Source organism: Sinocyclocheilus grahami, unplaced genomic scaffold (genome assembly GCF_001515645.1).
Source record: "Sinocyclocheilus grahami isolate Dianchi unplaced genomic scaffold, SAMN03320097.WGS_v1.1 scaffold86.1, whole genome shotgun sequence".
NCBI lineage: Eukaryota > Metazoa > Chordata > Actinopteri > Cypriniformes > Cyprinidae > Sinocyclocheilus > Sinocyclocheilus grahami.
Window position 1 is genome coordinate 423,992 of NW_015505265.1, and position 23,181 is coordinate 447,172.

Sequence of the window (23,181 nt, forward strand, 5' to 3'; positions counted from 1 at the left end):
CTTCCAAAAGAGGACACGACTAGAAATCAGTGGTTAAGTTGTATTTAAAACACTGTTCCAGAACAGTTCAACCCAAATATTCAGATGTGTCCAGCGCATTTTATGGAGGACTGTTTCCTGATCCTGGTAGAGTAGACTATAATGCCGGCTGTTCTGACTCACAGACTGTAAGTATGTTTTTTTATATTTAAAGAATTATGCCACTGACGATTCAAACGTGAGTTTTGAGCAGTGCAGAGTAGCACTTGTTGTTTGTCATTTCTCCGATTACAAATGCTGACATGGTTTCATGTTTACGCAGCGCGATGCAACGCAACACATAAAAAGACAGTATAAGTCATTATAATCAGTAATTATGTCCCCACTGGATGCAACAAATGCCTCGTTTATAATGGGTTTTAATGTTTTTGTCTCGTCGCTCCAAGCGGGACACGGCATCACAGTATGGTAAGGGGCATAACATTTCCGTTACACGCTTGAGGTATTCGGCCAATCACAACGCACTGGATAGCTGGCCAATCAGAGCACACCTCGCTTTTCAGACCGATGAGCTTTGTAAAAATTTACGCGTTTTAGAAAGGCGGGCATACACTCTTAAAAATAAAGGTGCTTCAAAAGGTTCTTCACAGCGATGCCATAGAAGAACCATTTTTGGTTACACAAAGAACTATTCAGTCAAAGGTTCTTTAAAGAACCATCTCTTTCTTACCTTTTTATAATCTGAAGAACCTTCTTTCGCCACAAAGAACCTTTTGTGAAACAGAAAGGTTCTTCAGATTTTAAAGGTTCTTTATGGAACCATTTAGACAAAAAGGTTATTCTATGGCATCGTGAAGCACCTTTCTAGTGTAGAGGAGAAACAATAATGTACAGTATGTGGAAAATAATGTGTTTTTTTAACCTTAAACTACATAAACACATTTCATTACACCAAATACACAAAATAATGTTCTTTTTAGCAACATCATATGACCCCTTTAAAGCTTGTCAGAGCAAAGAATGTTTAATCGAGGATCAACAGATGTATGGTCACGAGTGTGTATTTATCAGCTTTATGGCACACCCAATCAGAATTTATAGTTTGAACTATTTTATAGAAGTTATGAGCTATTTTTAACATATTTTATGCCTGTTTTTAACCATTACATAATGTTACATTACATACATAAGCTGTTTTAGTACAAATGAGAGATTAAACATTTGTTTATTACAAATATGATATAAGATTGCTGTCACAGCCCCCAAACAAAACTTTTGCTTTGTTCATTTATCCCATATTTTCCCTTCCATTATAAATGCAAATGCACATTTGACAAGCTTAAGTTAGTGCAATTAAACTTGATGGATGTTCCCTCTCTCTCATCTGTGTGCGTGTGTGTTGGGGATGAAAGGGATCATTAGTGAAATTCTCGGATTCTTAAGAGATTCTTAGTCTTACGCCGAGCGCCCTTAATATTGGTGTGTACCTCAACCAACAGTTGAACAATCAGCCTCTCAATTCATTTTCTCAAAATGAATTGAGATAATGAATTGAGCACTGTAAACCTCAACCTACCTTAATCACAAACACATGCACAAGCGTGAGCGCACAACAGATTTGAATATGCAAAACCAAACCAAACATGACAAGCAAAAACCTTCTTGTATGTATGTATGCTCTTACGGTGAAAGAGGGACAGAGATGTGGCATAAACAAATTAAAGATATTGTAATCAGTGCAACACTGTAAACACTGTGATTACAATTAGATGCTCTGTAAATGAAGCACTTATTTACTTTACTGAATCTGCAGGCTATGTGGCGCTGCAGCGTTTTGTGCGCAAATACACAATCACAGACCAGGAAGGCAAGCAGAGGATAAATTGTCAAACAGCTGATCATCATGACTCTTGGATTAGCTGGCTAATTGTGAATGGAATTTTGCCAGATTAAAATTTGTAAATAATTAATTGCGCAGTTTATGCTAGGGACACAAATGAGACCTTAAAGAGGTCATATGATGTTGCTAAAAAGAACATTATGTTGTGTATTTGGTATAATGCAATGTATTTATGCAGTTTAAGGTTCAAAAAACCACATTATTTTCCACATAATGTACATTATTGTTGCTCCTCTATGCCCCGCCTTTCTGAAGCGCGTTGATTTTTACAAAGCTCATCGTTCTGAAAAGCGAGGTGTATGCTGATTGGCCAGCTATCCAGTGCGTTGTGATTGGCTGAATACCTCAAGCGTGTGACGGAAATGTTACTGTGATGCCATCTCCCAGCATGATGAGACAAAACCAATAAAACCCATAATAAACTAGGCATTTGTTGCATCCAGCGGGGACATAATTACAGATTATAATGACTTATACCATCTTTTTACGTGTTGTGTTGCATCGCATCGCACCGCATAAACATAAAACCATGTCTGCATTTGTGATCGGAGACAAACAACAAGCACTACTCTACACTGCTTAAAACTCGTGTTTTAATCATCAGTGGCAAATCCTTTAAATATAAAAAATGTACTTACAGGCTATGAGTGCCAGACTGTCCTTGCAAAGTTGGAACTGCCCCACTTTATAGAACAGCCTTTGAGCACAGACCCATTTTAGGCTACTCTGCAGGTTCAGGAAACAGTCCTCCATAAAATGCATCACAGCGTCACACACTACGGGCTAGAGTGAGGAACGGCCGGCGGTCTTGAGAACGGCGCGGCCGGCGGATTCGACGAAGGAGTGGCCAGCGGGCTTGCGGCAACCACATGTGATGACCCTGGGCTGGACTCCGCTTCTTCTATGGTGAAAGCCGATCCGGCGATCCACAGCACGAAGTTGATGTATTTCCTCAGTGACCAGCATGGATCAGCTCTAGGCATGACGAAGCGGATATCGTCCTCTTTTGGAAGGCGAAACAAAGTAGTTTAGCTTTCACAACGAAACACACAGCATCTCCACAACATGGCGGCGGTGGCAACAACAATACTAAAGCAAGTTACGCCTTTTTTCTTTGCGTGAACATTTGGGCAGTGTTATGCAAATCTTCCCACACAGTGACGTAGACATGTGGGGGCGTGTTTAAACTAGGTGTTTTAGGAGGGTGTGGACAAGTCTTAACTTTTATAAAGAATATCTCTTTGGATTTGAGACTTTAGTCTTTGCAACTTTACAGATCTTCTTTATGCACCAAGAGCTTGTAACACTCCAAAGAGAAAGGAAAAATTTAAATCACATCATATGACCCCTTTAAATTGTGGGACTTGCTGAGGAGAGGTGTGTAATTACCTTTCAGAATGATCAGGTTTAAGAATTCCAGAAATCCTTAGCAACCGTGAACCAGTGAATTGCACTGACACTCTCTATCTGTCATCTTCCAATCTCAATTTGTTTCTTACAAACACTTAGCTTTCACTTCCCAAGACATTATTTGATGGACTGGAGTTCTGCGGATTACTTGTGGATTATTGTGATGTTTTTATCAGCTCTTTGAACTCTCATTCTGACAACACCCTGCAGAGGATCCATTGGTGAAGAAGTGATGTTATGGTAAATTTCTCCAAATCTGTTCTGATGCAGAAACAAGCTCATTTACATCTTGGATGGCCTGAGAGTGAGTACTAAAAATGCTCATTACTAAGGTGCTAATTGGCTAGTTTTGATGTCAAGGGATTCTACATCCCAAATGAATCTAGCTGACTCCTTTGGGCCACTTTCACAACACCTGTGTGCATATCCAGATAGCAAATTAATTAGAGGCCAGATCAAAGAGATAACATTTCTAGGTTTTAGTAAAAGATGGCAGGACTGTGTTCATATAGACCTTTTAAGAAAAGTGCCACGGTTAAGTATGTACCTTGGTTTTGGGGTCACAGTTCAATACGAATTCGGTACAACAGGAAATTTATTTTTTCATTTATTTTGAACAGACAGTAGTGCTACTTACATGAGCATGAGCATGTTGTTTTTTAATTGAATGAGCTTGTATAATTTCAAGATTTAAAGGATTAGTTCACTTCCAGAATAAAAAAATTCCTGATAATTTACTTACCCCCATGTCATCCAAAATGTGCATTTCTTTCTGTTTTCAGTCGCAAAGAAATTTAAGTTTTTCAGGGAAACATTTTGCAGTTTTAATGCAGCTTCAAAGGGCTCTACACGATCCCAGCCGAGGAATAGGGATCTTATCTAGCAAAACAATAGTCATTGTATATAAAAAAAAAATATATATATATATATATATATATATACACTTTTTAACCACAAACGCACGCCATTTTTGTTTTAGGTTGGTGCGTAGATCATCTCTTTTTCTGCTCTTTCCTGTTGTGACGGTTAGCGTTGCATTATTGCATGCGCCCCTTCTGGATTTATTGCCCATGACTGACTGTCTTCGTCATGTGACTGCATGAACCGAACCGTGACGTGTGATGGTTCGGGACGAATACATGTACCATTCCACCCCTAACATTTACCAAAACAAAGAATTCTGTTAACAAATTTCCATTACTTAAAATAATCAACCCCAAACCAGAGTCCAAAGAAAATGAGATTGCAGAATTCTTCAGGAAAACCACTGACTTCCAATATTGAGTGAAATTGACATGTTTAACATTCTCTGGAAGCTCTCCGGAGAGCTGAACTAGAAGCACAGAGATGTCCTAGTTTGGAAGTTCTCAAAAACAAACACTTGGAGCGTCTCTGAAAGTTTCCCCCTCCCTCCCTCCCCATCAGGCTTTGCATGCAGGTCCCTGGTTCAACAACTACCATCAAAGCCCTCAACCACAAATTAGTCTTCTGAGTTGATGGATAACACAGGAAATATTTAATCCAAACCAGGAGGAAGAAAACTGATAGATAATATTTTATCCTATAATATTTTTTAATATAATATCAGAAAATAATGGTCATACATGATATCAAAACTAAAAGAAAACTGAATTTTCAAACCATCAATTTGTCTTTGTATCTTAAAGTCAAGTATCTTAAAAACATGTACATCTTAAGTTAACTTGACTATACATGTTTTTTCCTAATTAAAAAATGGTTTACACAAGTAAAAAAAAATTACACAAAATTTGTCAAAACTGTTTAAAATATTTAATACACTCACAAGAATTTTCTTTAAACCTATAAAAAGCATGAAATTGGCTCAATATGTTACATGATCACATGTGCAAATGCAAAAATGTGAACAAAAACCTACTGGTATACAGTAAATATCTCAATAGGCATGATTCGACTTCATAACCACAGAAATACAGGTACTTAAAATTATTTTATTCATACCACACAGAAGGCATATGAAGCAAATAAAATGGCTGACTGGACATGTACGTGTGCACCAGTGCAAGCAAACTGTACAATAAATACAATTCATACATTTCATTATCAGTCAGTCTCACGCCTCATTTAACGAAAATGCTCTCTTTGTGCCTAAAGCAACTTGCTTCTGTTGCTCACAGTGAAGGGACAAGAAAACAATTGTTTATGCATGCTCTGGGACACTGGGACTCCAGACTGAAGTCTCAATGAATTAATTCTATATAATACATGAGTCTTACACTTCCTCATATAATGCAGCTGCCAATTAATTTCAAGCATATTCATAGAGTGCATGTTCCAAATTGAACATGCGTGTGTGTATGTATGTGTATAAACCATCAAACACCACAAATCATCAAGATTGCTCCCAGCTTGAGCATATGGTTAATTCATGAGATGAAGCATGGTGAAAATGAATTCTGATTATCATTATTAGAGCAACACATGTTTATTTAATTGCATTTGTGAATAATAAGGCGTTTCACAAATTGGTCTGCATATAAGTATATGCTAATTACTAGAGAGGTAATATGAATAAACAGGTGCTTGAAAGACTTAATAGAAAGTGTCTGCGTGTGAGAGTGTGTGTGTGATGATACACCAAACAGCCATAAATATTATGAAGGCAGAAACACAGAGAGAAAAGAGAAGAAAGAGTGTGAGGACACAAAACAAGTTGCAATTCACCCTCATTATGAAAGCACAGGTGTGCAAAGCAGCTAATATCTATTTAATATAATATTTTTGGAGGTAATACAATTCTAGCTGTATTTAATTCTACTGAGAAGTCTTTTTGTATACTGTCTACAATAAGAAATTTTTCTAAGACAGCATCCTAATGTCATGGAATCTCATACGCGACAGATTTGGGACTCTAGCTCGCACAAAATGGCAGTCCTCACATGAAGAACACAGGAGACTCACAATTGATTCCAAGTATTAACGTGCTGCTAAGCTAACAAGTTAACATGTTAGTGATTCTTTTCAGTACTTCATTGTTGTGTAATTTTATTTAACATTTCTATCAACTTGGTCCACTATTGTTATTTAACATTTCTATCAACTTGGTCCACTATTGTGGCAATAAATTCTACAACAGCCTAGCTACCTTTTGAAGCATCCTCTTCATTAACTTAAAATGTTGTTTAGGTAGGCAACTTCACTAGGTTTTGGAAATTGGAACAGAGCAATATTCCTGCTAATTTAGAGTCAATAAATTAAATCTAGGAGTCAATCTAATTTAACTGCTGACTTAAACTGAATTTTGTCGACAGAGTGCCAATAAATACCTCGCTCTAAAGCCAAAAAGAGCATTTTGCACCAGATGGCATTCATCTGTCTGTACTCTAATTTATCAGAGAAGACTTTTGTTAAATCTTTAAGACTCGTGGTACTAGCCATCAAAAACAAACTCCTCCACATTTTGCCGCCTTCGGTTGACAGCCTTCATTACATTAGCTATCAAATTCATATTCTGACAGGTTGACAGAAATAAACAAAAATAAACCAAAAACAGAAAAAAGTAAATTAATGGGAGACAGATGAAACACATTTTAGTGACATGAGCGAGTACAGCTCGCAAGGATAGAAAAAAAATCATTGGTGGTGTTATGGGTATTTCATATCTGACACATTACTGAAACAGATTGCTTGTGTGGGTGCATGGTAATGCCGTTAGCACCTCTGTTATTTCTTTATGCAAGTGAGGCCAAAAAGTTTAATTAACACACAATCAAATGTCACTAGTCTGACACAGCAATTATAACCATGGATCCGAATGGCCCAGCCAGAGCCCTGACTTAAACCCAATTGAGCATCTCTGGAGAGACCTAAAAATGGCTGTCCACCAACGTTTACTATCCAACCTGACAGAACTGGAGAGGCTCTGCAAGGAGGAATGGCAGAGGATCCCTAAATCCAGGTGTGAAAAACTTGTTGCCTCTTTCCCAAAAAGACTCATGGCTGTATTCGATCAAAAGGGTGCTTCTACTAAATACTGAGCAAAGGGTCTGAATACTTAGGACCATGTGATATTTCAGTTTTTCTTTTTTAATAAATCTGCAAAAATGTCAACAATTCTGTGTTTTTCTGTCAATATGGGGTGCTGTGTGTACATTAATGAGGAAAAAAAATTAACTTAAATGATTTTAGCAAATGGCTGCAATATAACAAAGAGTGAAAAATTTAAGGGGGTCTGAATACTTTCCGTACCCACTGTATATCAGGGGAGTTTTCCCCGAGGAGACAAAGCAGTCAGTGCCTCCTCAAAAAACTGGATCAGAAAATAATCCATAGTACAAAAATAAAAGAATGCAAATATTACGAAATATGACATTGAGTATATAAATCACTTAGTTTTTCTAAAGTACCACTGTCCAACAGCAGTGGCTGAAGTTACAGCAGGAGGTCACGTCTCTCTTGCCTCCCTCGAGCCCACTGAGTTTTACTGTAATGACCCCCACAGTGTGCGGTGGGTTTGGTGGGGGGAATGAATGGGGGAAAATCAAGTGAGAGGAGGCAATGCCTCCTTCGTGATATGACTGGATATGATTGGTTCATCTGATAAATCCCACCTATTGGTTTTGTGTGTGTTACACGTTCATGAATCAGCCTCAATTAACAAAATGATGGCATTAATTGGGAAACAAATTATAGTAAAAAGTAAACAAGGATAGATAGGATGACAGACAGAATGACAGATAGATGGAAAAGATAGAATGATGGGTAGAACGACAGATAGATAGAACTATAGATAGAACGATAGATAGATAGATAGATAGATAGATAGATAGATAGATAGATAACCATATCCCCTCTTATAATACACGATGCTAAGATCTGTGGATGCGTGCGTGCGCGTGCGTGTGTGTTTATCTTCATAAATGCACTGGATGGAGGGGTGGGTGAGTGAGTGTGGGTGTGTGTGTATGGTTGTCTATCAGCCAAAGAGGCACTCACACCTGGTGCTGGGTCTAGTGGGTCTCTCTTTATCTCTCTGCATTTTACACACACACACACACACACACAGACACACACACACACACACACACAGTCCACTTAAGAAAAAGATGTTTTGAAATGGAACCAATGGACTGATTATAGCCATCTGAGACATAATCAAAATTTCAAAAACATGAATAAACATGCATGAGCTCCCACACATTAAAGAGTGACTCCAAAAGTAACTGTTTGGGCAAGATTGACTTTGAAATGTCTGGCACATCACACTGAGAAAGCTTGGATGCTGAATTCAACATGAAATAGTGTGTGCATGTACTTTCATAATGCAATATATTACTTTAATATTTTTTATTTCAAAACATTTTAAAATACAATTTTCAGATTACCACAGTTGCCCAAAATAATGCTTAAATAGCTGATATTTGGTTACAAAATAACCTTTTTAACAGCCGCCTAGGTAAAAATAAAATATTAAATAAATAAAATAATAATAATAATGAAATAACCAAAAAGGAAAATAATAATAATACGTTTTGCTAAAAGATTATGAAGCTTCTTCCTTTGGAAAAACATCCACCGATGAATCATGCATAATACAACTACAAACATTCATTCAGAAAGCAACAAGACTCAATTTTGATTTCTTGTTGACTTTAAGCAGAAATCTTGCTGAGTGACAATTAAATGATGTATACTGTAAATATAGTTTTTTTTATTCGTTCCGTGTCATATATCCTTGCGAACATCACTCAAGTTATTTAATTCATTTACTGAGTCAGCAGTTAATAAAGCAATAAATTAAGCAATAAATCAATCAATTAAACACAACTGATTTCAAAGGCTCATGGCTTTTGAGAGGCTGTGTCTGAAACTATAATGAGAGCAATACGTTTGTGTGTGTTTTCTTCCATTTTAAGAGGTCAGTTACAATTCAAGGTGACCTATTTCTAACGGTTATCTGACAAATTAAAAATGGTACCATGAAGCAACTAAGAAACAAGGTGATATCTGGACTGCAATCTAGAGAAAACAGCATACAGAATACGTGACCAATTTATTTATGAGCGTAGGCACAAATTGTCCAATTTAAATGTAACCTGTTCAATAAAAAGACAAGTTTATAGCTGGATGTTTATATTATGTTTGTATTTCTCACAGCGTAAGTGCATTACATAATTCTTTGTATGGCACATTTAAACATGTTGCTGATTGAATTCCAGGCTATATGTGTTTCCCCCGCCAGAGCTGTCCATGTATCATATGTGCGTTCATTGATGAGGCAAGCTAGCTGTCATATGAGCCCTTTTACAGGCTGTTACAAGCTATCATTTCTTGAAAGAGCCAAGAATATATACATTAAACATATTTAAAGAGCTTTCTTCTTGTTTACCTTGTAAAAAAAAACAGCTTAGACCAGCATAAATTTCCATGTTGGTCCACACACACACACACACACACACACACACACACACACACATACGGGCCTCAACTTTATCCCTTCTCATATAGTTTACTAAAAAAGCAAGCCTGTATTGTATACACAATGTGCTACTGTTCAGAATGAATATCCACAATGTCCAAGCTGCTCATTTTTTCAAAGACATGTTTCCAAAAAGCACCATAAAAGTGCTCCATACATTTCCAAGACTTCTGGAGTAGAACAATAGATTTGTTTGAAGAACAGACCAAATTTAATCCATTATTCACTAAAAATCTCCTTTTAAATGAAATTTAAAGCAAACACCTTTTCACACATTTTACAAAATCATTTATTTTAATAATTAAAAATAATCATTTGTAAACAGATTTTCTGATCAGTTTCTTCTATGATTTGAAAAAAATAGTCCCATCCAAATCTCACGCCACTAGTTAAGCCAAAAATTGATGTCGCTCAAACAGAGCAATGTTGAAAGCATAAATTAGACACAGAAATCAGCCTACAAAGGACTTACACAGAGTTACATATTAAACTGGGATATGAAAAAGTATTTTAACGCTGAAAAAAATTACACACAATGGGCCTCATTCATTAAATATTGTTCCGAAATAATTGTATTGACAAATATGCATCATAAAACTGTCAGATTCAATTCAGTGCAACAATTTACATAAGAATGGTTTCATTCTGCTTGTGTTTCATGAGGCCAAGTGAAGTCAAAATTTACTACTCAAAGTTTATTCATCAAAACAAACTCCTGTAGCAGGGATTTTCTATCTAATCCTTTATTGTGGTTGGAGGTTTGTTAGATTTAAGTCTACGCCATACAGTAAATAATATCACATTTCCATTCCAGTGACATACTGTTTACAGCGGTATTGTGTTCAGCCCTGGTGCTTAGAATAAAGCGTGACTCATTGCTGAATATATTCACCATAGAGTAACCGTGCTGATTTGTGGCTCCACTACTTGAACCTTCTCACTTCTGCTAGCCGAAAAGTGGGCCAGCTTCCTCGTAGACAACAACCACAGTGTTCAATCAAAACACCACCATAAAACATCTATGAAAAAATCTGCTGTTAAAGCAAAAAATAACTGGGATTGATTGCCTTTGGAGTAATTTTCTTACTGACTTACTCCACAGCACATGTTGCTCACAGCAGATCTTTGGCTGCAAGGTCATTTGTAAAACATGCTGCTCTCTCCCATTTGCTCCAGAAAACGTACAAATTACATCAAGATTCCAAAATAGACTACATCAGAAGTTCTGAAGCAACTTGTGTAGAGACGGAATTTTTCCACTGCAACCAAACCATTTAGATCTTCAGCTGTTTGATGACAGGCTGATCAATGCTAAGCAAACAAATCCAAATGAACTTTTTGATAAAATGGATGAAAAGGTAAACATACCAGGGAAAATAAATTAATCTGTGCCCACAAAACTTTCAAATAAAACAGAATAAATAAACACTATGAAAACATTGTGGCTTGTCTTTTATGTGGAAACTCAAAGCTGCTAAAGTGACTGATTGAAACTGTATAACTTTAAATAGTTATGATTATAAAAGTTACCGCACTTTGTTGATTTGATTTGATGAGCAATGTTTGAAGCCCTTGTAAAATAGCTGCTATATGAAAACATTGTGGCTTGTCTTTTATGTGGAAACTCAAAGCTGCAAAAGTGACTGATTGAAACTGTATAACTTTAAATAGTTATGATTATAAAAGTTACCGCACTTTGTTGATTTGATTTGATGAGCAATGTTTGAAGCCCTTGTAAAATAGCTGCTATCTATGCACATGATTTGCATTACTAGGTGATAGAATTACTTATAGGTTCTACTTTGTGTCGTGCCTAGCAAAACCCTTTCTTCATGCTTCATCTTACTATTTAAACACCTACAAGGTTGACTGGAAATATCTGTGATGTTTACAAGACATCTTCAAACTCTTCTTTCAAATTCTAGCTGTCCTGGGGTTTCATTTCACATTCTTGACACCTATTCAGGAGATAGGAAATCTTCACATTTTAATGTTAACATTAATGTTCCTCAACCCTGGGAATGTATGTATTTTTGACAAATCGCACAAAACAGCAAGGTCTGATCGTAAACTATCCTATGCTATCCTGGCCACGTGTGGTTTTTATGAAGGTGAGAATGAGCGTATCCAATGAAACGTGTAAAACAATATTTCAGACCAGTAAATTGGAGCTCACCAAGACAGATGAACCACCACCCTCCCTCCTCCTCGCCCTCATTTTCTGTCTTTCTTTATTTGTGTCATTTATACGGATGTAACCTGACACAGCACACACAAGTGCCTTATTCGTTGCTGTACCCAGGTGACTGTTTTACAGATTGTAGAATTTGCTGTAACTACGCGAGCTAGTACCCTCAACAGGAAATTACCAAGACTGTGGATCTGTTCCAACACCTAGCAAGCTGCCTAGAAAACATTTTAAGGCATCACACATGCTTTTTCACATGATATGGAGATTTGAGGGTTTAACATATGGCACAGTTTTGATCTAAATGTAAAGATTTTGACAAAGCAACCGCCAAAATGCTAGTCAAAACAGGTAAGATGGATTGTAATTTTTATGTAAACAGTTGAAATTGTATATCAGAGGAATGACTGTATGATACAGTACCATGCTGATTTTACTTCATATGTAGGCCTATTATTCATAGTAACAACATGCAATACATATGAACTAAGGCAGGATGGGCTTTAGGGGGTTGCTTGGATCATATAAATGCATGTACTCTGTATGCATTCACATCATCCTAGCAACCCCCTAAAGTCTGACACTGAAATGTCTCCACTGAAATGTATTGCATTTTGTTGCTATGTAAATATTACAATACACATTTCAATGATGATATTGACTTCCTCTGGCTTTTTTTTTCTCAGTGGTTATGAAGTTAAACTTTGAGAGTTCTAAACTCTGGCAGTAAGTAAAAGACAAGGGTGTTTGAGTTCATTTTTTCATTAAATGAACACAATTTTCAATGAACCACCATGTAGTGATGTTAAAACACTGCAGTCAGATGTTCACAAGTCTGCTTGAGGGAGATTATAATTGAGGGGAAGGTAGTTATTGTAGTCAGACAAACTAGTGGTTGTCTATTGTTTGTTCTAGGGTTGTAAGTGCATTTCTCTGGGTGAAAGCGGCTGCTAAATGACTTAATGTAAATATAAATTTCACTTGAATGAGAGACGGGGAGTGTGGAAGTGGTGGGGTGTTTATTGTAATGCTTTTAGTCCCATGCTAGCAATGTTGGCCGTAGTGCACGTTCAATGGCGCAAATTGAAGATAAACAACCTCCATTTCGAAGCTTTCTCTAAGCCACCGGGGCCTCTAATGCATCCCTAATGTGTGTAATGTGTGCTTGTGTTTTTGTGTGTTTTTGGGCGAGAGAAAAACTGTCTTGCTACTTAAAATTTAAAAAACATGTTGAAAAATATGTTTGTCACTTATTTTTCTCCTTTGGACTAATATTTGGAGAAAAATCAATCATGAGAATATGATATTTCCAAAAACATTTGGCAGTTGAATGTGCAAATGTTCTCCTATTCTTGACTGCCAGATGGTTTTGTGTAAGTTAAACACTAACACTCTCCTTCACACACACAAAATCCACATCTCCATGTGCTAAATCAGCTGATTTTGATCAAATTAGACCATTTATTTCAGAAAAACCATGTTTTATGGACACAATGCAAGTAAGTCTAAGAATACAAGCAAGTCTAACTCTGGATTGTGTACAAATTTTCAGTTGGAAATGTTAAGATGAACTCTGCATCATATGTAACTTCCCATTACACCTTCCTCTGCCCTCTACAACCTTCATGCAATAAAGCATTAATAGGCTTCATAGCATGTTTATGGTTTGTTTGTACCCAATAAATGCTGAAAATTATGACTAAATTCATTCTTGAATACAAATACTCCCCAGTGTCACATGATATGGAGGCTGGCTTTGGGGCCTGCAGCAACAGTTCTAGGACAATCAAGTGATGAGTTCAGTAGTCCAGATAAAATCTCTGAATGAAAACAAGTTCATACACCAAACTGAAATCAATCTGTCTAATCTAATCTAAACAAGAAAGAAAGAAAGGGGGGAAATAGTCCACAGCTTTCAGAGTCACCCTCACATCATTCCTCTGTGAATTTCATACAACACAAAGTAAATTTCCAAAGCATGTTAACTCTACTCCTTTCCATACAATGAAAGGATACAGCGACTTTTTATTCTAACAAAAGCACAATAAAAGTACCATGAAAGTAGCTGATAAAATTCTATATTTTAAAGGAACAGAAATTGAAGTTATTCACCTTGCCATCCACCATGGCTCTCAAATCTTCAATAAAAAGCTGCTTCCTTATAAGAATTGATGCTTCAGTCAGTTAAAAAACACACATGAACCTTTGCCATTTGGCGTCACTAACATCAAACCTTGCACAACCATTTGGAATGTGGAGATGTTTGTGTCTGTTTCGTTCACTCCAAACCTTCATGGAATCTTTTGGTCAGAGATGCCTTGCCCCTGACAACTGCAACAAGGACAAACAGAAAAGACAGCTACAGTATGCACATACAACCCTTACTAAAGTAAAAAACTTTACCAAGACTTATGTCTGTTCTAAAACCTAGATGCTGCCAATTAAAACATATATAAAACAATTATTTAAAACAATTGTGCTGATTAATATTTAATTACAATTTTTGAAAAGCATTTGAATAGCAGAAATAGAAATCTTTTGTAAAATATTACGTCTTTACTGTTAGTATTGATCAATTTAATCCAAATTACTGAAATAGTATATATATATAATTTCTCTAGTATGTAATTGAAATTGATTATTGTACCACTTATTTGAGTATACCATATTTAGGCACATTATAGTATCATGCTTAGGCATGGGCCGATTACCGGTATCAATGTATACCATGATATTTTTCTTCTATAAGAATTGATGCTTCAGTCAGTTAAAAAACACACATGAACCTTTGCCATTTGGCGTCACTAACATCAAACCTTGCACAACCATTTGGAATGTGGAGATGTTTGTGTCTGTTTCGTTCACTCCAAACCTTCATGGAATCTTTTGGTCAGAGATGCCTTGCCCCTGACAACTGCAACAAGGACAAACAGAAAAGACAGCTACAGTATGCACATACAACCCTTACTAAAGTAAAAAACTTTACCAAGACTTATGTCTGTTCTAAAACCTAGATGCTGCCAATTAAAACATATATAAAACAATTATTTAAAACAATTGTGCTGATTAATATTTAATTACAATTTTTGAAAAGCATTTGAATAGCAGAAATAGAAATCTTTTGTAAAATATTACGTCTTTACTGTTAGTATTGATCAATTTAATCCAAATTACTGAAATAGTATATATATATAATTTCTCTAGTATGTAATTGAAATTGATTATTGTACCACTTATTTGAGTATACCATATTTAGGCACATTATAGTATCATGCTTAGGCATGGGCCGATTACCGGTATCAATGTATACCATGATATTTTTCTTCTTTTTTTTTTTTTCTTCTTCAGCTTGCTAATATTAAACTCTAGGGAAATCATTTTAATCAATCAAGTTGAGTCAATTTGTGTAACTGTAGAGCTTTTTAAATCGGTCACTTTTTAAGTTTTATGACATGATGCTGGCTGAAGGCAGCAAGTAAGCAACAACGCAGTAAGAATTAAGTTATGGATCAGAGCTAAAAAAACAAACAAAACCTGGTTTATTGTCCACACTGCAGCTAAAACCTCTGACGCCTGTAATAAGAATTGTAACTACTGAAATATTGATCAGAATCACACTGACTTCTTTTTAATCATAAAAGGATGTGTTTAACTTTGGGTACTTTGTTATTGGCTGTGTCGGTCGTGTCATGTGGCAGCACTGTAAACACTTTCATCTGTGAGCAACTGTGAAATCACAAATCTCTTTCAATTAAGTGAGTAAACTTTGATGCTGGTTATAGCATCATAGGTCCTCGGCTTTAAATAGCCAGAGCAAAACTCATCTTTTAGAAACGAGCACAGGTCACATCAGGTTTCATCATAGTCAAATAAAGCAACACTTTCATTTCTTCAAATTTGGAGCAAATATTTACAGGCCTCTCCTATCCCAATCATCAGAGGCCTTGACTCTAAAAAAAAAAAAAAGAGACAATAAAAAAACACATTTCATTTGCTCGTCAGCGTTTTAGCTGACTGTGTAAAGCGACATGTCAGTTTGCCCTAAATTTCTGTTTAATTCATTTTTAATTAATGAGCTTCCAGTTCAAGTAGTGCGTGTCACTGAAATAATGCCAATTCAGATAATAAACTGCAGTAGTTCTCACGGACTAATCCTGCATAACTGATAAACTCACTTGATGACAAGCAGAAATTGAAAAGATGTTAATATGGCACTTGTACAATCCTGCATAATATGAAACGTGAGCTTCTAGACTTCCAGAAGCCAATGAATAGTACATACGCGCACACTGCCGAGGTACCGCTCAAGTTCAAAGCCAAAGTAGGCACTTGAACATGTAATATTTTGATAACAAAGAAGGGCTAATCTCATCATTTATGAATGCAGAAGAAAAAAATCTATTGGTGTGAAAGCTGATTAGTAACGATGGAAAGGCCTCTGTCCAAAAGCCAATGCTTTGACTCAAACTCAATGCTACAGGCATCAACAAGAGAGAAAAAAAGGAAAGAAATAGAGAAAAAAAGAAGAAACAGCTGAAGAGGATTTCAGAGGGGGGGATTTATAAAGCGTTTCACATGTAAAATCAAATCAAAATTGCTCTGTGTGAAAATGTTATGTCGTCTGGCTTTGATCTTATTCTAAATAAGATTCATTACTGTCATGCCAATAAATGTGCTAACTTTTGGTTGAAGACAGAAAGAGGGGGTGGAAGGACAGGACATCGAGCATGTCTTGTGCATGTAATGATAGCCTGATAATACTTAAATGCGGAAGGCAGATGTGTTCAGACAGGCAGAGTGAATTAAATATAAGTGTTTATTGCCAAGCATTTCCTCAAAGCTCTTTAATTCTTCACAGTGAATATGATCAGTTATATTGTTGTTCGTAATGGACCACCTGTCGTCAAACTATCAAAGTTATTTTTTCCTAATCATTCAAGATGATTACTATAATGAAAAGTGGTTAGCAGTAAACCAATTAAATTACTTCATTTACTACTGAAATTAAGAGGTCTATACTCATTTGGCCACTTTAGAATAAAAGAGACACAAAGGCTTTGGTTAATGTCACAGTCTGGGTCACGATTGGGGGAGGGATGGGTCTACAACCGGACAATACAAGGAACAATAAAGGCACAACGGCTTTTCGGCCCGATACTAACGCTGCACTCATGCGTAAACACACACACAGTCACACAAAAAGCCACTTTGAAATTCCTTAAGGGTGTCAGTGTGAGAAATGTGGAGCAACACATGGTAAAAGAAGGTAAATGAGCAGAGGAACAATCCAGAGAAGAGAGCCAAGGTGGGCTAGATGTAAATTAAAACTAAATCATATGCACTCATTTAGTTTTTTTAAGAAAAAGAAATTAAAATTAGAGTCCAAAAACGAAAATAACATTTCAGTACTAAAACAAGTCATATTAAAGCTCTTTGGCAACAAGCCACCTCTGAATATTTCAGCAGAACAAATTTTATATATTGTTACTCTAGCATCATTCACACTGCTGACATGTTTATCTGTTGTACCTTATCCACATTATAGTAATGAAATAGTTGTGTCATCAGAAAAGTTTATTAAACTAAACGTCATGGTTCCGATAAATGAGTTTGACCCTATAGAAACATTTCAGCCAAAACCGAAAATCTATTTCATTTGCTGTTTGATTTTTTTTGCTGAAATTTTGCTACATTACTCACCCAAAGAAATGAACAATATTTTTGACAAATATGTTTAAAATAAGGTCAAGTTACATGAGATGATTCAAGCATATCAGTAGTCCATTTTATTCAGGTTGCCCCTTTATGGTGGCCGCCATGTTGAGATCACATGACCATCCACGTCTTGCAATTCAAGTTAATGAACATTTTGACTTAATCACATGAACCCATTTCCCAGTCAGAGTCAAGTTATGTTGTAGCGAAGGTGGCAGTAGAGAGACTAATGCCATCGTTGTTCAGGACAACAAATGAAATCAACAAATACACATTTAATTAGATTATGTAATGCACCTTTAAGCATCTGAGCCATTTTATTAAGCTCATCCTAGAAAGATTTTTAAATTTTCTTAAGAAAATGCCCTTACTTCAATGAACATTTGGAATGGTAATTTTGCTCCAACAATGTCTAATCGTTACTGTTATTCCTCAAAACCTTATCACTATGAAAAATTTGTTCAGGAAGACAAATAAGAACATTGAAAAATACACATTTAATTAACCTACCTGATGCACCTTTCAGCATTTGAGAAATGCCTTTCCTTCAAGAAAAGTTAATTGGACATTTTCACCGACAATGCCTAATGCTAAAAACAATCTCCTAAACAAACCACATGATTTGAGGTATCACCCATATCTATAACACGAACAGTCCTGGATATCCTGGATATAAGTTCCAAGCTTTTGTTTGAATAATAGCAATAGTATTCTTTAGTAAACACCACTGAGTCTTGATTTACTTTGTCTAGATAAACAACCAGCCTGGCCATAGAGTGAAGCGTAGAGGATTGGTTTGAATATTTATGGAAACTGTGTTTCATTAAGTGTTGGAAGGCAGTATGGTGCTTGAGTGTGCCAGTGGGAACATGGCAGGGCATTGTGGGAAGGGTGCAGTATGTACTGGAGTGTGGCACTGGGTGTAATTCTGAGCCGTTCTTATTCAGCCCCTGCAGGAGTTTGTCACCCGGGATCAAAAGCCCATCTGACCAGAGCGGCACAGAGAGAGGCTTCAGACACAAGGAGCCGTTTTCATGCCGTGCCGACCCAGCCAGGGCCCGCGCACACGGACACGCGCACCCACAGACAAGCAATCACGTCAATCTCGATTTCATTCTATCATGCCTACACACTCTCTCTCTCTCTCTCTCTTGGTTTTTTTGCCTTCCTCAATCATTATGTTCTCCTCCACTCCACTTTTTCCCTCCTCTCTTCCTCTGCTTTAGCTAACGCACAGGCTTTTCTTTCCTTTTTGATTTGATACACATCCCAGTGACCCTAAAACTGTCTCTTTTGATGGATGTGAAGGAAGAGCATGGTAAAAAGATGCCAGTGCTCTCCTCCGTAGAGGACTACCCATTCCATCCCATCCCATCCTTCCCTTTTTTCTTTATGCACTGCTTCCTCCTTTTCACGCTCCACTCCTCTTTAACATCTGCACCCTCTCTGCTTGTTTCAGCCCACATATCTTCTCTCATCCCATCTCTCTCGCACCTCTCTTCTTCATCTGATTCTCTGAGGGACCTCAGTGGCGCATCAAGATGTCAGAGCGTTCGAATGCAAACATTCATCACTGATGTGCATTGAGAGCATACACACAGAAAGCCACTCATGACTGACATGCCTGGCAAGAGTCATAAATACAGAGAGCGCAGCCAAACAACTTGGGACGGCATGTGACAGTTCTCAAAAGTTTCAGCTTTTGGGACTGAAGTATTTTAAAAAATCTGTTTAGGGTTAAAAGAAAACCCACAAAGACACCTGTTGATGCATGTTGTACGTACAGCGAGACTCTTCATTCACTATGAATTTGACATTGGTCTTTTTTAGAGGGAAAAGGGAAGGAAATACATGGCGTACCTTGTATTATTAGCAGGTCCAGGACAGGAAAACTGGATGAAACCGGCTCTAATTAAACTGCATGGAACAGCAAGTGTCTAACAGGGATCCAACAACTTGACCAATGAATTTCTAAAATTGTATGTTTCTTATTAGTCAATGCTTGGAATTACTGCATAGTTTACTGGATAAAAGAGCACTTTCTTACAGATTAAATGCTTAAGATTTGCAGTGACATTTATATAATAATATGAAATTTACAATTATTTTAACATTTCTTAGCATTTCCAGGTTTTCTATTACTGTCAAAATTCTGGTCTCAGATAAACAGATCTTAAGAAGGCAATGCTCATTAAAAAAACGTTAAATGTTAACCTTCAAATTAGTGTTATTTCATGTTGAAATGCTGCTTCATACTTGTTGCAAATATCATATTAATGGTTTCCGCCTTTGTCTATAATAGGCTCCAAATTCTTACCATGAGCAGACCTTGACAGTGATTTAGAAGTTGATCTTACATTGGACTCTTTCTTGCAAGTGGCCTGCTTCTAAATATAACTTTTGAATAACAAATGTTTCATTTCTTCAAAAGTGACACAAATCCTTGAGGGATTTCAGGTTTTGAACGAATAAACTTAATTAGGGAAAACTGATGTCTGCACTGCATGGAATCAAACTAGTACGATGCTTGACAAAGCAAGATGACTCCGTTTGTGCCATTTGCCTGATGGGATGTGATCAATAACCTTCTGACCTCCTTAAGGTTGGGGTTTGGGCCACATCCAAAGCCATAGCGAGACCTTGACATTAACCAGGGGAGAAAGCTGAGTCTGCAAGCATGCAGAGAAAGAGAGAGGAAAAAAGTGCCAGCCCCCAATGCTAAAGAAAAGTCACAGGAGTGGGTGTTCTTGTAAACTGTTTTAAGTCGAATGCATTCATGCGTCTGCATTAATGCAACCTCTAAAAGAAAGAGAGATGGATTTCACAGCCCCAACACTGAAAAGCCCACGGCATCTCCATGCCAAATGCGTTTAATACGGTGAGACGTCGTTTGCAATACAATCATACTTTTGAATCGTTTAATCTTGCTGCCATTTTAAAGACTGAGATGCGCCCACGCGTGGCACGCAAAATCTGTGGTGTGCTTTAAAACATCCTAATTCAATCAGAGCGATCCAGCTGGCACCGTATGCAGTCTACAGCCTGATGAAGCCGATTCCAGTCAAGGCTTAACTGAATTCTGCTCTGAATCATAATTCTGAATCTCAGAGTGTGTCAGCATCGTTTCCTTTACACCCTTTCCCTTTCACACACATGCACTTTGTAAATTCATGCATCCTGCTCCCTCTACTTGTCAGTTTCATGGTCAGTCAATAAGACATGTGTGTGACCTGAGAAAATGTGCGTGTTGACAGCATATGTCCTTTACCGCTTTTGTTGAGACACACACGGGCACGGTCACCCACCCCTCTCTCTCTCCGTGTCCCTCACTCTGTCTGTTCAGCTCTCTTTCTATGTCCCCCAATTCTTCCTCTATGTGTCTCTTTTCATTTCAATCCATCCCATTCTCATTCTCTCTAGCTTATGTCCCTCTTTTTCTCTCTGCCCCTAATGCTCTTCTCTTTCAGGTTCTCCGATTCCCTTAAGAGCACTAAATGTAAAAAAAAATGTACCTCATCTTTAAATAACAATTAACAATAATGCTACAACTATACAGTTTTATGCAATGACATTATTATAATCCCCTTTTTTTTTTAATAACTTAAAAGGTCTTGGAAAAATATTTACGTGTCAAAATAATGTTTTAAACCCTCGAAACTTAGCCTACCTTGAGCGCGCAACATGTGGGTATTCCAGAAGAACACAAGGGCAAAAATCCAACCCCACATCCCGCACTTCGCTTTCCTTGTCATCGCCTTCCTTGTATTTCCTTGTCGGTGAATAATCCCTTTAACCTTGCCCTTGGTAAGAGGGCTCTGACCCCCGCTAAAGCTGGAATCTATAACCTCGGCAGATGTAGAGGTTTGTGAGAAAAGCCAAAAGTGCGCGCTCCGCTTCACCGCATTTACAAGGCGATTCTCATTCACCCCACACGCCGGAGAGTTCAGCTCCGAGTCCGCGACTTCCCCGGTCGCTTTACTTTCATGTCTCACGGCTTTCGGGAAGCTCTCACCCTCATCAGCGCATTTAGCACTGAAAAAAACGACACCTTCAAACCAAAAAGACCAAGTCTCCGTACGCTGTTCCAAAATGAACGACACGCTCCGTGAACATCCCTTCAGTAATCGCGAGCCGCTCTTCTGTGTCCCGAGACGGCTCATGATGCTTCGGTATTGATTCCAGTTAAGTATTAATACGTTTGAGTGTACCGGATTTAATTTATCCCCTTAGAGCGTCAATATATCTCCTGTAAAACCACGTTGTTTTGACGTAGGCTTGGATTATCTACCCGATCATTTCGAGCATTTTCACGGCATTGAGCGACTCTTGAAGAATCCCTTACAATCCATATCGGTGCTCATTAGATGTGTCTTTATCCATTTGGAGCAGACCTGGTTAAGTGTAATGTTACCCAGAAGACTTTATCTATCCAACAGGTTAACCAAGGCGCAAAAGAACGTCCTGTATAAACCCTCGTAAAGGAATAAACACCTGTGAACAGAAAAAGCAGACGTCGTGAGTAGCAACTTACGAACGGTGTAATATGACTTAATTCGTAGAACTTCTGAGCTGATAGCCTATACATTTAATACATTTCTAGGACAAAGTGTGTTACTGAGATGTTTTAATTAGGTACTTTTACAAACTTAGCTAAAAAATTAAATAGAAATACAAAACAAAAAATAACTTGCGGCTCCGTAAATGAGTCAAATCAATTCAGTACCTGAATGATAGCCTACATAACTGATTCACTAAAAAGACCAGGCAAGGAATCATTTGACCACACTAGTCGCTCTGCATGTTTTGATTCACTAAAAAGAGCCGGCTCTTGAGAGTCCCTCCTTTAGGAATCGGATTACACTGGACGCGCTCTGTGTTTTTGATTCACTCAAAATAACCGACTCTTAAGAGCCATTCGTTCGAGGTCGGACTAGTGTCGCGTTGTAGCTTCAGTAGCGGAGTGTTTGTAAATTGTGAGACAGAAACACTGTTAGGAATATTTTAGAGTTTTTTATCCTGTCGGAAGAATACAAGTTCTTGAACCGTCAATACAAATGAACGTTCCCAGTTCCACACCATGGCGACGGTAAACGCACAATACACATAACACATGTACGTCTGCAAGATGTCTGTTAAAGATCTCTTGATCTGGAAAGCATCTGCTGTGGACAAACATCTAACAGACGTCTTTCAGATGTCAGTTTTACATACATTCTAAATCATAAACATCTTAAAGACATCTAATAGACGTCTATTTGACATCTGAAAGGAAACGTCCTATAGACGTATTGCAGATGAGCAAACACTAAAAAATACGTCTTGCAGATGTAAATGCAGACATCAAATAGACGTCTCCCGAGATGTATGTGTGCTATAGTCTCCTCACCTTTATCAATTGTTTGAGCTCTGTTCCGGCAGTTACTATTTAAAGTTCGGGGGTTTGCAGTGAATCGATGTAAATCTTAACTTTGGAAAGTTAAATTAAAGTCCTCGCCTAACGCTCTTGCAGTGAGGTTTGGCTGAATGAATGCA

At 37.4% G+C, this 23,181-nt stretch overlaps 1 protein-coding gene across 1 annotated transcript in view; it reads right to left on the reverse strand.

The window, feature by feature from the left end:
• LOC107586869 (uncharacterized) overlaps positions 1 to 21,899 on the reverse strand; it is an 83,028-nt gene extending 61,129 nt beyond the window's left edge. The window contains exon 1 of the mRNA XM_016274420.1: positions 21,317 to 21,899. Within this exon, the coding sequence (XP_016129906.1) occupies positions 21,317 to 21,809 (493 nt within the window). The 5' untranslated portion in view covers positions 21,810 to 21,899. The remainder of the gene's footprint in view (positions 1 to 21,316) is intronic.
• Between the last annotated feature and the right edge of the window lie 1,282 nt (positions 21,900 to 23,181).